Source organism: Panthera pardus, unplaced genomic scaffold (genome assembly GCF_024362965.1).
Source record: "Panthera pardus isolate Hobbes unplaced genomic scaffold, ASM2436296v1 HiC_scaffold_6, whole genome shotgun sequence".
NCBI classification, from domain to species: Eukaryota; Metazoa; Chordata; class Mammalia; order Carnivora; family Felidae; genus Panthera; species Panthera pardus.
In genome coordinates, this window is record NW_026526991.1 from 79,223,438 (window position 1) to 79,239,526 (window position 16,089).

At 40.2% G+C, this 16,089-nt stretch overlaps 1 protein-coding gene across 2 annotated transcripts in view; it reads right to left on the bottom strand.

Moving 5' to 3' along the window:
• The window catches only part of FAR2 (fatty acyl-CoA reductase 2), a 151,288-nt gene that overhangs the window by 16,756 nt on the left and 118,443 nt on the right, over positions 1-16,089 (bottom strand). For both annotated transcript variants that reach the window (XM_019452361.2, XM_019452360.2), the window contains exons 3-4: positions 12,879-13,054; positions 9,800-9,979 (exon numbers count right to left, since the gene is read on the bottom strand). In XM_019452361.2, coding sequence (XP_019307906.1) covers positions 9,800-9,979; positions 12,879-13,054 — 356 coding nt within the window. The remainder of the gene's footprint in view (positions 1-9,799; positions 9,980-12,878; positions 13,055-16,089) is intronic.

Below are 16,089 nucleotides of genomic sequence, written 5' to 3' on the forward strand. Positions count from 1 at the left end.
CCGGTTCACAAGTACATCCAGGAGCACATTTGTGAGCTCCAGTCACCCTCCAGGAGCATGGCACGTTCTGTATTCACAGAGTTGAGAGGCTCGCATCCAGGGTGCTTCCGTGGCAGCCCGGCTCATTCAGTGTTGTCCAATTAACACCGAGTGCACTGATCTTGCAACCTTCAGCTTTTTGCTTTTAAAATTCTGTTCAATGCCTTAACAAATAAAAGCAACTACATTTGGCAGACTTACAATGTGTTTTAGCAAATCTATGAAATGCATTTTGGAGCTCTATTTGCAGTCTATGGTAATAGCTTGATAATTATTTCCAGAGATTTTGCATGAATTTTAAAGTGCTCTAGTAACTATGAATAGTCTGTCAAGTGGAGTGATTATAGTACGCTGAAGCCACTTTAACAGAGTGATTATTGAATACCTGTACTGACAGAAAGACAAGTATCATGAATAACTGAGTTACCATGATATCAGCCTAATCTCTTTTTTAAAGATGTCAGAACTATTTTGATAATCCCAAAGTCTATCTGTGCTTCTCAGAGAAAGCAATAAAATCATCAATTAAATATTTAATGTTTCTCTTAATTGGAAGGTCTATTTGGTTAAACATTTGATATAATACAGTTTTAAAAATTAGGCTACCTAAGGGGCGTCTGAGTGGCTCAGCTGGTTAAGCATCCGACTCTTGGTATTGGCTCAGGTTATGATGGGTCGTGAGATGGAGCCCCGCATTGGGCTGAGCTGGTTGGGACTCTCTCTCTCCCTCTCTGCCCCTCCTGCTGTCGCTCTCTCTCAAAATAAGTACACTTAAAAAAAATTAGGCTACCTAAATATGCTAGTGTGATTTTTATAATCCATGTGTTTGGTACATTTATTCCTATCTTAAAGGACTGAGCTCATACTATTTTGATTATAGGGAAATCTTAGCTGTTACCGCTTTGCTCCCATGACAAATTATTGAGCATTTAAGATGTGCTTATGCCAATACTTCAGAAAAACAACTCTCAATTTTAACACCTCTCATTGGATATTGGAGTGTCTGTAATGTTTTTGGTTTTCCTTGCTTTGCTATTAGTGCTGAGTGTTTGCTGGTTACTCAAATGCCTTTTGATTTAAATTGAATAGGCAAAGGTCGAGAAGTTCCCAGAATAAAAACAACTCCAAATACTTAGAAAACCAGAAGATTTTCCAATTATATAGCCACCTGATGGTTGGGCTAAAGCTTGTGGGATGATGCAGGCACCTCTCCATTTTATATTAATGTTACCTTTACCTCATTTGATGGTCAACAGGGGGTTAACTGACCTAAGACCCTTTTGTTTCACCTGCAAACATACAGAGGTTTCAAAAACTGCGTTGGAGGAAATACAGCCTGATTTCAAGAAGGTTGTAAAGAAAAAAATCTATGAAAAAGCAGAACCCGGCCATGAGCTAGGATTATACGTCACATGGTGGGCACCAGCTGTTGTCACTGATGTTAGCGTGCACGGCAAAGGTAATACTTGGAGGCTTTGGTGAGTTAGCTTATCTGCGAACGTGCTGGTTGTGTAGGTTTCTAAGAACACAACTGCAGAAGTTGCAGTGCCCTGTAAATGGCCTCCCTCTACTAGTCATAGCTCTACCTGTGTTCCATAATATCATTTTCTATTCTATAGTTTCGATCTTTTTACTTGTGAAAAATGGCAATAATTTCATCCGTTCTAAATTCTTGGGATATCATGAGAACGAACAGGAATATTCGCAACTGCACTTAAAGCTATTTGATAAAACAAAAGGAGCCAAGAAACCGAAGACATGTTGATTTTGGGGACAACAACCAAGGAGCATGTGTCTACAATGGTAATAGTTGGTTTTGAAATACCTTTTCTTGGGCGCCTGGGTGCCTCAGTCAGTTAAGCATCTGACTCTTGATTCCGGCTCAGGTCATGATCTCACGGTTCATGAGATGGAGCCTCGTGCCAGACTCTGGACTGACAGTACAGAGCCTGCTTGGGATTCCCTCTTTCTCTCTCTCTCTGCCACTCCCTTGCTAGTTCTCTCTTTCTCGCTCTCTCAATATAAATAAACCTAAAAAAATAATAAAATAACTTTTCTGTTTAATTTTGAAGTATTTTTTAAATGTTTACTTAGGAGAGAGAGCGTGAGACTGTATAAGTGGGGGAGGGGCAGAGAGCTAGGGGTACAGAGGATCTGAAGCAGGCTCTGAGCTGACCGACAGCAGAGAGCCCGACGCGGGGCTTGAACTCATGAACCCTGAGATCATGACCTGAGCTGAAGTCAGATGCTTAAACGACTGGGCCACCCAGGCGCCCCAAAATACCTTTTCTAATTTTTTTTAATGTTTATTTATTTTTCACACAGAGAGAGACAGAGCGTGAGTGGGGAAAAGGAAGAGAGGGAGGGAGACACAGAATCTGAAACAGGCTCCAGGCTCTGAGCTGTCAGCACAGAGCCCGATGTGGGGCTTGAACCCACAAGCTGTGAGATCATAACCTGAGCCGAAGTCGGACGCCCAACCGACTGAGCCACCCAGGCGCCCCCCAAAATACCTTTTCTAATACAACCAAACAGTCCCTCACTTATCTCATCCAGGCACTTCCTGAGTTCAAAGCGGACACTGATGTAACAAACACACATATATATTGTATGATACCCTTTTGGGGACATATAATCAGTTCATGCTCTTTTTTACCAAAGTCTGATTTGCTGCTGGTTGTTCTCAATTTGTTTTTAAAATAGTAAATAAGACAGCATGGGAAAAAAAAAGACACTCTATAAATAAAAGTACATTTCTAAAATTAACCAAATGCTCTTCAGTGTACCTAAGATGTTTTGAACCGATAGGGCCTAGATTCTAAACTTCTACTTAAATTGCTGGGTTGCTTGGCTGGCTCAGTAGGTTGAGCATCCGACTCTTGATTTCAGCTCAGTTCACAATCTCGCAGTTCATGAGTTCAAGCCCTGTCAGGCTCCAGGCTGCTAGTGCACAGCCTGTGTGGGATTCTCTTCCTCTCCCTCTCTTTCTGCTCCTCCCCCACTTTCTCTCTCTTTCTCAAAGTAAATAAACTTTAAAAAACTTTAAAAAATAAACTTCTACTTAATTTTGTTTCTAATGTTTATTTTTGAGAGAGAGACAGAGTGAGAACCGGGCAGGGGCAGAGAGAGAGGGAGACACAGAATCCGAAGCAGGCTCCAGGCTCTGAGCTGTCAGCACAGAGCCCCACGCAGGGCTCGGACTCACAAACTGTGAGGTCATGATGAGCCGAAGTTGGACACTTAGCCGACTGAACCACCCAGGCGCCCCGATAAACATCTACTTAAATTCGCTTCAAAAGAAGAAAAAGGCTATTGATTCTCAGAAAGTAACGTACATACAATTTCCTCTAAATATTACTATCTTTTGCGGGGCTTGAGATTTATTGAAGCTTTCTCCTACTCTCAGTAATTTCACGACTGATGTATTTACCAAGTGAAAGAGCAAGAGGAATGTGCATCTTTCCTCCTAGGTTTCTTACGCAACAAGCAGGGCAAGACAATGGTGTATCAGGTGAAGCTGTCTGTTGCCTCCTGGTGACGTTCCTTCTCCCCTCTCATCTGAATTATGTTCTTCCCTTGATCATTGCAACTATCATTCTGTATGCACTTGCTCATGTGTCAGTTTCCCCACTTTCTAAGGAGTCCAAGAGAGCAGGGATTTTGTTTCTTCTCCCTGTATCCAGTCCCCTTCTGCTTCCAGGTACCTTATTCAGTCAATGAGGGCTCTCCCCACATGGCAGTCTTGATTGGCCAGTGTGTGTTCTGCATAGTGTTTGGGGAGCTGAGATGGACGATGATAAGAGAGAACGAGTGAACACAGAAGGAGGTGGGTTGTAGGGAGATCGTGGGAAGGGAAGAAAGGAGACGGATTTGTAGAGTAGGAAGCAAAATTGGGAGTTAAAAATTCCAGTTGGCAGTGATGAAAAGTGTTGAAGAGCTGAAAGGCTAAATGTCAACCAATTTCAACTTGGCAGAGTTGGCTTCAGAGTAAATGTAAACTTTTTACTGGGGAGACGGATATATCTGTGCCTAATGCTCCTGGTGAACTGGCCTCCGCATTTCCCTCTAAACTTTTCCTGAGTACCTATTCTGGCCTCCAGTGGTCGGATAATATGAAAAGTATTCATTTTGTTTAGGAAACAGTGTAACCCTGCTCTGGTTTGTATTTAAAGCCCGGTAACATTAAAACTACACAGAATTTGCAGGGATTTTTTTTTTTTTTTTGGGTCAGCTGCTTAGATGCCATCATAAGGCCATGCAATCCTGACAATAAACCCACAAATATTAAAATTAGTGTTTTCCTTTTCCCTGGAATAAACTTTCTTAGTGTTAACAATGTGTTCTTCGGCACCAAGGCAAAACTACTTTCCGACCTCTGACTCCCCTTCATTTGTCACAGCTGATTGCTGTCAGTGTCTGATCAAAAAGCACATGGCAGATTAGCTGTGCTTCTAGAGGCCAGGTGACTTCAAGAGTGTGATGTTTAGTAGGTACAAATCTATCTGGAACCTGTCATCAAGTAAAGCATCTAGGAATTGAAAGACAAAGTGAGGAGAGTAGGGGAGCAGAGGTGATTTGATGGCTGGAACATGACTGACCCCATGTCCAATGGAGCTGTTGAATGAAAACGCACTCCGAGGCATGATTTCCCAAACTTGCCTGCTCACCGGTAAGACTTATGTGGGGCCTCTGACAGAAGTTCAGATCCCTGGGTACCGTCTTACAACCACTAAATCAGTCTTTAGGGGTGACAGTTTGATAATCTTTGTTTTTAACAAGTGGAGTGGTGAGTCTTAGGGTCAAGAGCACCGCTCCACAAGTTTAAGACTTGAATGATTTGGTATTAGGTTTCGAAAAGGCATTGCTTCTTGGAGTAAAAATTTCAGTAGAATTGAACTTTAAGAGAATTAAATCCCTGGCACCGGAGACGGAAGCCGTGACAGTTATGGGTGTCCAGATCTGATGGTTGACCCGACAGGCATGTGCAAGCACATGTGTGAAGCAGTTGCCATGTCCTATTGGTTTTTCTCTCCCCAGATACAGGGGTGTTTTTTTCATATCTGTTGCCCCTCTCCAGTCCTAGGACCCCTCTCCTTCCCTCTCCATGGCCAGTGATGGCTCTCCCTGCCTCTGGTGACTGCCCATGTGGACCTATCCCCCTGCCCCCACGACCATATTAATGTGCCTAAAGCCCACTTTCATCAAAGTCTTTTTTTGATTAAAACAAAATGGAACAAATAATCAAAGCCACCCCAGTCCACACACACACACACACACACACACACACACACACACACACACACACGACCCTCCTTCGGTGTATCCCCAGTGCCTACAGAATTAAGTACAATCCTCTACATGGTACTCAAAATCTCAGTATGGCCCCAGACATCTTCCCAGCTTGACCTCTAGCAGCTTCCCTACATGTAACACATGTGCGGCCGAAGTGGACTGACAGCCATATCCCAAACATGCGCCCGGTTTTCCTGCTCCAGTGGCCGTGCCTGGTATGTGCCCTCCTCTTCCAAGTCTGTGTCCTATGCCTGCCTGTGTTTACACAGCCTTTCTACCTCCGCCAACTCCATCAAACTTAATATGTCCCACTTCCTCTACCACACTCCATATATAATTCTACCCTGTTTTGTCTTGTGTTTTATTACGAGCTCCATGAGAACACGGTCTATATTTTAAGAAAGCACCTTTTAATCTCTTACACTGCCAAATGTGTGGGTGTACCGAAAAGACTGCAGCCATGTGACCAGAATCATGTGGCCATGGAGAAAAATGGTGTCTCTGTGACTTATTAGCTGAGAGACTTCTGAAGAGTTACTTAGCCTTTCTGAGCTTTTGTTCCTTTATTAGTACAGCAGTAATGATAATATCAACCCTAGAATATTGTGGTCAGGAACTGAATGTCTGTTAAAGTGTCTTTACTCAAAATAATTGCTCAGTGATGATTCATAGCTGCCCTTCCCTTCTTAATGCATATTTACTAGACTGTTTTAAGTATGCTATATAAAGCAGTAAATATTTATGGATCCACTTTTCTAGTTCCCGACTCTAGTTATTTCAAGTTGTTATACAGGTGCAAAAATCCTTTTCTTCTGTCTCCCCTACGAGGTGGTAACTTGGCCTGAAAAATATGGAAAGCACCAATCCCAAAGCCCTATCTTTTCTGGTCAGTCATGTGCATTTTTACAATAAACATTCTAAGGGCATCTGGGTGGCTCGGTTGGTTAAGCATCCGACTCTTGATTTCTGCTCAGGTCATGATCTCGTAGTTGGGGAGATCGAGCCCCACATTAGTGCAGAGCCTGCTTGGGATCCTCTCTCCCCCATTCTCTCTACCTCTCTCTCTGCCCCTTCCTGGGGCTAGTACTCCCTCATGTATATTCTCCCTCTCAAAATAAATAAACTTAAAAAAAATTCTACTTAAGCTGTTATTCTGGAAAACTGAAATTTCATTGGCAATCCCTGATCTAGTCGTGCACATGAGTTTCTAAAGGTAAATACCACCAACTTTAGAAGCTAGAAATATAAAGGCAGGGACATGAGTAAGAACAGTGGCACAATCCCATGACCAAGTGCCTGTGGTAGTTGGGACAAGGGCAGAGGACACCGGCAGGTAGGAGAGAGAGAACAGCCCATTGTCTAATGCTGATTAGTGGCCATGTTTGTCATACTAATAAGAAGCATTAACTCCTAATTTCAGTTATTATTCAAATGTGGCTGGGGCGCCTGTGTAGCTCAGTCGGTTAAGCATCCACCTCTTGGTTTCAGCTCAGATCATGATCTCAAGGTCACGAGATACAGCCCCACGATGTCCTCTGTGCTGAGCGTGGAGCCTGCTTAAGATTCTCCCCATCTCCCTCTGCCCCTCCCCTGCTTGCACACACTTGCACCATCTCTCTCTCAAAATAAAGAAACATTTTTTAAAAAGAAGAAAAAGTGGGCTGTCAGAAATAGGGATAAGATATGGGCATACAGGTGTTTTACACATAGGACTTCACATCCCCAAATATAAGCTTGCTATGGAATTCTGCCATCTATTTTCACGTTTGTCTAAACGAGCAAACAAGCAAGCAAACGTCAGCCAGGACAGTGTGAAAATGATCATCTCATTCCATCAACAAAATTTCATTTCATTCAGCAAATATTTGAGTCCCTACCAAGAGCTGGCAATGAAAGCAAGAAGAAACAAGAGACATTCTCTTCCTTTGCGAAACTCACTGCACAAGAGAGAACACAGATAAATAACCAGCTATTTAGAATAACCCTTGTAAGAGCAATGAAAAAGATGGACACGGGGGACGACGGCAACTCCAGAGGAGGCCGCCTCAGTGCAATGGCTTCCAGGGGAGAGCTCTGATGTCTGAGTAGGAATTAACCAGGGAAGCAGAGGTGCAAGTAGTTTCCAGAAACAGAACCGTCACGAGCCAAGGCAGAGAGGTATGAGGGAGGGGACAGACTACTTCAATGTGGCAAGGGAGGGCTGCCGGAGATGATGCTGGAATGTGGTCCTGAATGTAACACTGTGAGTGAATCATGTGCGCTTATGACTTTTCCCTGTTTAAAAAACAAACAAACACACAAACAAAAAAACAAACCTTGGTTCCTTAAGTGCATGCAAAATATACTCTGTGGAGACAAAAGTTATTTCATTTTTAGTTCTGTTTGGCTGCCTAGTTTTAAAAATAATTATACACCTTGGAGAGCATTACATGACAAAGAGACATAAATTTTGTACAAATGTCAATTACAGTTTGATCATAAATCAGGTAGCAATTACCTGCCTTTACCAGGGGATGGATAGTGGGGAAGGATGGAAGGTGCTGAACACCTGAAGTAAATCAACTCCTCTTCTGGGAGATGAGTTTATTCTTGTTTAAAATCTAGGGTTATAGGGGCACCTGGGTGGCTCAGTCGGTTAAGCGTCCGACTTCGGCTCAGGTCATGATCTCGCGGTCTGTGAGTTTGAGCCCCGTGTCGGGCTCTGTGCTGACTGCTCAGAGCCTGGAGCCTGTTTCAGATCCTGTGTCTCCCTCTCTCTCTGACCCTCCCCTGTTCATGCTCTGTCTCTCTCTGTCTCAAAAATAAATAAACGTTAAAAAAAATAAAAAAAAAAAATCTAGGGGTATAAAGTGTCTGGACACAGCTTGGGAGGGAGGAAGTGCTATGGAGCACCTGGAGGAGCCCCTTTCTGGGGAGGAACTGAATCTCATTCCCTATCTCTTTTCTCTGGCAAACTCTCCGAGACTTTCAGTGCTGCCTCACATCGTGCTGTGATCTGTCAGGGGCCTGGACAGGTCAACAGTGGAGTGGGCCTCTGGAGTCTCAGCAGTCGAGTCTGGAATCAAAGCAGGTCTGCCCCTTTCCTGGGTGCAGCAAATACGTAAGCACCACGTTTAGCAAGAGACAGCACTGTAGAGGGCAGCTGACAGACAATTCGATTCTGTCCAAAAACACTGGGGGTTTCCACATCTGCTCTCATATACCGACTCTGGGTGTCGGAGCATCTTTTCTCCAGCCATCCTGACAAGCTCTGGACTCAAGAAGGTTCCTTTGCACCAGTTAAGCAAATCATCGCTTATTAGTGACTTTAGGTAACCTCCGGGTCCTTTAGATGACTTTCATTCTTCTTTGTCCTGGATATTTTAAAATGACAGGTAAAAATATCTATTCTCAGAGCTGTAGGAGATAAAAATGTTTGCCCTGAAGGGAATGAACTCTTGATTTAGCTAAGCTTCATTTTAAAAAGTATATCTTAAATAGAAATACCAGTATTATATGAAAGTAAAATCTGACAAACTTCACTGTGAAATAGTCTATTTTCTCTGATGTATTACTTTTTTTTTTGCAGAGTTTGTTTGTTTTGTTTTTTAAACAAGGTAAACTTGGTAAACTGGACAGAATAATGGAGAATGTAATGAAGAATATAAATATATATTCTTTTTTAATGAAGAATATGAAGAATATAAATAATGAAGAATATAAACAGAAAACAAAAATGTACTTATTCTGAGACCATGGTCATGTCCTAAGAAGAAAGTGGTTCCTATTAGCAGGCAAGAAGAGACAAATGCTATTTTTCCTTCTCAATAGGACAATAAGGAAAGTGTATCTGGGCCTAATCGACCAAAAGACGGGCAATTTCTGCCAGATCTGGGAGGATTTCTGCTTACCTATTAGTTCTTTATTAACCGATTAACTGCTATTCAACACTCTAGTGCAACTGCTTCATAGAACTCAATTCATCATCGCTACAAGATGGGCATTGTTGTTAGCCCCACCTCGCAAATGAAGGAACTAAGGCTCAGAGAGGCCAAGGAACCTACCTAAGGTCACACAGATATAAAGCTGCAGAACCCCTGTAGGTCTGACTTTCTTCTGCACTTTCATACTATCTGCTCTACTTATTTTCTCTGGTGACCACGCAAGCTCATTAAGAAGTGAGAAACCACCTCTACGGAAAGCATTCCCAAGTGCCTCTTGCAATCCTAAACCACTTAACAAAACTTTTCTGTGGGATTTATCTATGCCTGGCCTTCCTCCCCACCCCCCCCCCCCCACCAACGTCTATACTTCCCCACCCTGGAAATGACAGGAATAGCAGGGACAGGGGAGAGAAAACAAGCACCTTTTCAAAGCATGCAGTTTCAAGGATGACTCACTTCGTTACCTCATTAATGAATGACTACAAAGAAGCAGAGAGAACAGCTATCTGCCCACCTCTTGACCCCCCTCATCTGACCCAACTTACTCCATGGAGTCGATGATTTTTTTTGGCTCCACAGGGCATGGATAGATGACTTCATCGATGTGCTTCAGGTTACAATTTGAAAAGGCCGTAGAGATATGTATGAAGGCTTCAAGCTTTGGCATCTGACTGGCCATAAGCAAGAGCTGCTGGGTGGCAGTGACATTAAGTTGCACGGCGTGCCTGCAGAAGGTTAAGCAGAGGGAAGAACAATGAGGGAACCCAGCACCCTGCCTTGCTGGAACTGTATCTACTCCAATAACTTGCATGTCCATCTGAATTTTGTGGCTGCACCAAAGGACCGGGAAGATTGGGCGCCTGGGTGGCTCAGTCAGTTAAGCGTCTGACTTTGGCTCAAATCCTGATCTCACGGTTCGTGGGTTTGAGCCCAATGTCAGGCTCTGTGCTAACAGCTCAGAGCCTGGAGCCTGCTTCAGATTCTGAGTCTCCCTCGCTCTCTTCCCCTCCTCCACTCACGCTTTCTCTCGCTCAAAAATAAATAAAACATAAAACAAAAACAAAAACAAAAAAGGACCATGAAGAAAAGTATGGGTCATGGCTACAGTTACGTGATGCCTGGAATGTGTTATATGTTGATTATGCATTCTGTGCACATAAATCCTATTCATGGAAGCATTGTGCATAGTGCATGTAGAGATCACTTGGTTCTAAATCAGCCGGAAGGGGGGAAAATCATAATCCTATGAATTTGTAAAGGGGCTTCTCAAGCAGCCATTAAAAATATAAAAATACATAAACTGAGCCTTTGACTCAAGAAGCTGGAAAATTCAAATAAATTGTAGGGGAGCAACAGTGAATACAGAATGAGAAAGATACATTTCTCTTGCAAAGGTCTGGGTCAGACATAAAAACTGATGTCAAAATCCTGAATTTTAGCTAACAGAACACAAAGTTCTATACACACAATATGTGGTGACAATGAAATAGTTGATTCTAGAAGTAATATGGCTTATATAATATTAAGAACCCTATTAATCTAACTAAAAAAGAAAAACTAAATGATCCTCTATATGATTTTGAAAAGTTTAAAAAGGACATTCAATATCCATTGCCAATTTATTTTTTAAAAATTCACTAAAAGAAGAATAAAATGATTAAAGTATGTCTATTTCACTTTGCTGGCTTGTATCTTGCTTCATGGTGAAAAGTTAGGAACACCCCTTTTAAAGTCAGGGCCAAGAAGGATGCTTACAGTCACTACTACTAACTATTGTTCTGAACTTCCACCTTGTAATAAGAGAGGAAAATAAAATTAACTAACAGATACAAAAATTATAAAGACAGTCACAAAAATTGTGATCAGATTACATAATTGTGTTTCTGGAAAACAAACAAAAAAGCTAAAACAACTATCCTGGGATATGCAATAATTCATTCAGTAAGGTATCTATTTATAAAGTTATGTAAAAGGAAAAAAAACTGGAGAATATAATGGAAGAAAGGCACACATTCAAAGCTGAACATTTGAAAAATATGTCAGGTGAATAATAAATAAATGGGATATATAAAGAAAATTATAAAACTTCATGGAGGGTCACAAAAATTGAATAAACAATACATTGTTCTTGATAGGAAGAGAAAATGGTTTAAGGATGTTAAGTTTTTCTAAATCAGTTGACATATTCAAGGTAATCCTAATCAAAATCCCAACTTTTTAAGAACTTGGGAAAATTATTCTAAGTTTAATCAAGAAGTATAAGCAGATGAGAATAGCAAGGAAAATTCTATAAAAGGTGAATGATGTGTGTATGCTTGTCTAATAACATAAAAATTACAGTAATAAAATACTGCGGTATTGGAAGAGAAAGCCTAATTAATGGAACAAAATAAAGAGCTCAACAATGGAAATTTAGTATATGAGTTCATTTTAAATAAAGAGTAAAAGCAAATCATTTAATAAATGTTGCTTAAGAAGTAGCCATCTGTTAGAACTTTTCTCAAAAGCTACTCTACATTCACACCCACACCACTTTTCTTTTTATAGAATTTTCTTATTTCTCTTTACAGGCAAATAAACTTTAAATGGGTCAAAGAATTAAACATGAATATGAAGCAATAAAAATTCTAGAAGAAATTATGAATAACTGCATAAATAATAAAAATAGTTGAGGGCAAATGATAAACTGTTAAAATATTTTGGGCCTTATAAAAGACAAAAAATTAGTATGCTAAGACTTCCAAGAAGTCGTAAAATTGACAAGAGAAAAGTGTTTCAATAGAAAAACAGTCAAAGAACATGAATCGGCATTTCACGAAAGAATAAAATGCCAATCAGCATTTCAACATCTTCAACTTTTCTAATCAAAATATGCAATGGCATTTTCATTGCATTGGCAACATTAAAAATAATTAAAGGATTCTAACACAGTGCTATTCGGGTGTCAGAAATCAGCATTCACGCACACAGGGACAATTACTTCAATCACGCCTTTTTGGAAAACAATTTATCATTAACTGTTCAACGTTAAACATAAACTGTTTATAACCTGGGCATTATCTGGTACATCTCTAACAATTTTACTTCTGGACATTTACCCAAAGTAAAGCACACAAGGATTTACAAAATGCGAGCACAGAGATGTTCATTGAAGAGTTTTTTATAATAGTGAAAAATTAGAATAATCCAAAAATATCCACTAAAACAGAACTGGTTAAGTATATTATATACACATACAATGGAATGTCATGTAGTCGTTTGAAATTACAAAAGAATATTTATTGACAATGAAAGACATCCAAAAGTAGAATTGAGCACATTGCTAAAACATTATCAGTATGATGCCATTATTTTTTGGCAAAGTTGGACATAAATCTATTTTATTATGGATGTGTAAAGTAAAGTTGGAATGGTTATCTCTGGATGGTGAAATTTTTGGAGAAGTTTTACTCCTTTATATTTTTACTTATTAAGATATATATATATATATATATATATATATATATATATATATACACTTATTTATTTATTTATTTATATTTTAACAGAGACCACGAAGGAACTCACACGCACGTGCATGCGCACACATACGTACACATACAAGCTGTGAGACGAAGAATGTACCTCAGAGGATCATCAAAGCGCACAGTGGCCGCACAGTGGAAGATAATGTTCGTGCAGGAGAGAAGCTCCTGCATGTCCTCCTTGCTGATGGCGAAGTCATTCTGATTGAGATCTGCGTAGATCGCTCTGATCTTCTCATGCACATTTGGACAGACTTCTTTGACCTTTTCAAACAGCTAAAACATAAATATAAATCAAAATGCAGAGAGCGGCATCACCGCATTTCCCTGACTTGTTTCAGGGTCATTTCCCAAACCTGGTTTTGTTTGTAATATCACTCAAAGAAGGCATTTACTCAAGAGCCATTTGTTTTACTTCATGCAATTCGGTCAGTATAGTACAATTTCCGCTCCTCTTAATTTGATAAACATAAAAAAAAATCAGTTTTAATTACCAGTAAGGAGTATCTTTTGAACTTTTCCTGCAGGGTGAAGGAAAGGTGAAGTCATCTGTATCCCGCCCCATCCTCTTTTCCCCTACAAGGCAGCTTTGTGTTCATACCTTGGTGATTGTTTCCATTTTGGGCTGGGAAATGTGCTTTTCAGCGCAAAATGACCAGCCTTTACCAAGTACCAGCAAAATCACTGGCCTTTACAAAGGAGGTCTTATGGGCACAAGTTCAAAACAACTTGGTTAACTGGCCCAGATGAACAAGATGTCTCAGCAGCACAAACATAATTAGAAAATAACAAATGAAGCAACTTTGTAATGGGTAAAACAAATAAAACTTTTATATCATCTCATTCTAATATCAATGGCAGTTATTGTCTAGTAAGACAATTACATGAGTCTATGTACTTTTTATGGGATTTTAATTGATTTCTTAATATTCTAATTTATTTATAAAGGGAAAAGGAATGAGCACTGGCAGTTTTAGCTTTTATTACAATTACTCAGATGGAACAGTCTCTCCTTTCCCTTCCACACAGAAGTCCTGAGGTTAAATTGGTCTTTCCCATTTTCTCAGCAAACACAATTTTAATAAAATGGTCTTTGCTTCAACTATTCTGTTAAAATGAAATTTTACTGTAGAATTGGTATGGTATGTGAACAGTGAGGAAAAGTAAGGCTGAATGTTTTAAAAGGTTAGGAGCAGAGAAAATTAGTCTGTGGTTTTAATGATAATACAGTAGCAGAGACTGTCCTCTGTTTTTCTTCAATCCAAAAGAATGTTTTCAGGATCATCTTTGATCCTGAGTAGCAGGTTTCTTCTCTCCATTAGAGATCTACCCTAAGCTTTTTAAATTGAATAGTAAGAAGTTAATCTTAGGCAGTCAGAGGAATCATGTCTCATCTGAATCAGGCAAGACCACGTTCAGTTTTCTAGGTGTGCAAGATGGTTTGGCATTGATCTAGCTGCATTTCAGGGACGAGAGGCAAAAAAACAAAAACAAAAACAAAAACACCAAAAAAAACCCTTCCAGGCTGCTCCGCCATCTTGGTCCCTCCTCAGGCATGACCATGTTCATTTGCCCTTCTGGGAATCCAGTGAAGGTGGCCAGGGAAGGAAGTCAAATTCACACACTGGTGTGGCAAGTTAATAAACTCCTGTCTTTGACCTACCGTCTTCCTGCACTGCAGGATCAGCCTTTTCAGTAGGGTGTTAACTACAATTCTGAAAAGAATTTGGAAGTTAAATCACTCCTCAATGCTTTTTCTGACATTGGGATTGATGTGTCTAAGGGACCTTCTCAATAAAAGTCATTCTAGTTCTTCCAGAAAAGTTTTTAACAGCTTTTCTAATCCTGATGAATCATATGCATGTTAAATACTGTTTTTCACAATCAAACGCTTTCCTTCTTATAGTCCATGTTAATCATACAACGAATTGGGTATCTGGGGATAAATTTACCTAAAATTCACACAATCCCCCCCTTTTAAGAAATGGATTTGTAGAAGGCTCTTTTTTGAGTCTACATGACAGATTTCATTCACAAGAAATTTATTCAGGGTTTCTGTGGAGTCTTTGACTTTGGCCTGTGTTGACTTCTGGCTACATAAGAGTATTAAGTGGAAAATGACTTGTGTGTCCATCCTTCCGGCAGTGGGGTTCCTCACACATGATGTAAGCTACCATACATAGATTTTCCTTTGCCTTCACTTTTATGACTTTAAAAGCAGAGAATACTGTTATGCCAATATTGTACTTTCAGACCACCTGTGCAATGTCAAAATACCACATTTACTGCATTATTATTTTAGGAGATAATTACTATTACAGGAGATAGTGTTCCCATCTATATTCTATTTATTAATTTACATTTATGAGAGGGGCATATCTGAGTGAACACAGTATAATTTATTTTTTAAAACATCTAAGTTTTCTAATCCAGATGGGATTTATTATGGTCAATTGGAATAAATCAGTGAATTGGCTGCATCAGTTCAAACCGCAGTGCTAAGTGAGGGTCACATTTTAGGATATCCAGGCCCAAGAATACGACTGGTCTCATCTGGACTCTCACCGTTTTGCTACAGCCTCTAACAAAACAATACTTAAATAGAGTGATGAGATTACAGCCAACTGCCATCCAACAGGTCAGTGCTTTTCATAGTGTTATCCACAAGTGAACTGCATTGAAATCACCAGAATACATGTTAAAAATGCATATCTCCAGAGCCCATCCCACACGCACTAAATACAAAATGACGGGGGCACACCAGGAGTTTGATTTCACGTCAAGTTCCCTGGCTGACTTTAACTGATCCCAAGAAAAGAACTTCTTTGGCTGGGGCGTTAACATGGATAATTGCTGGTGAACAATAGTGTATGACTCATCTTCCTTTATAATTGTCCAGACCAGTTACAGGGCATCAGTGGTTTTCAACCTGTGTAGGCCTAAGAGAAATCTAGGCACCGGTTAAGAATGACTTCCTTACTCTACGCTCAGAGATCCTGACTCAATAGGTTTGGCATGCAACCCAGGAAGCTGTATTTCTTAACCAGCTCCACAGACAGGTCTGATATCTAGGTACCATACTTGGTGAAAATTAGTTTTGAAAGTTTGTGTCCATTTTTAAAGTCGGGGGCTTAAATTATCCCCTCTGGTTGGTAAATTCCTTGATTCTTGTTTATTTCTTTATGCTTGACTGCACCCAGTTCATTGAAAAGACTCAAATGTTGCTTGTTAAATTGAAATGAATTACTGTAAGAACAGTAACAGAACCATGAATGGGAGCTAAATTCCTGAAATCCTTTGGTTACCAGCTC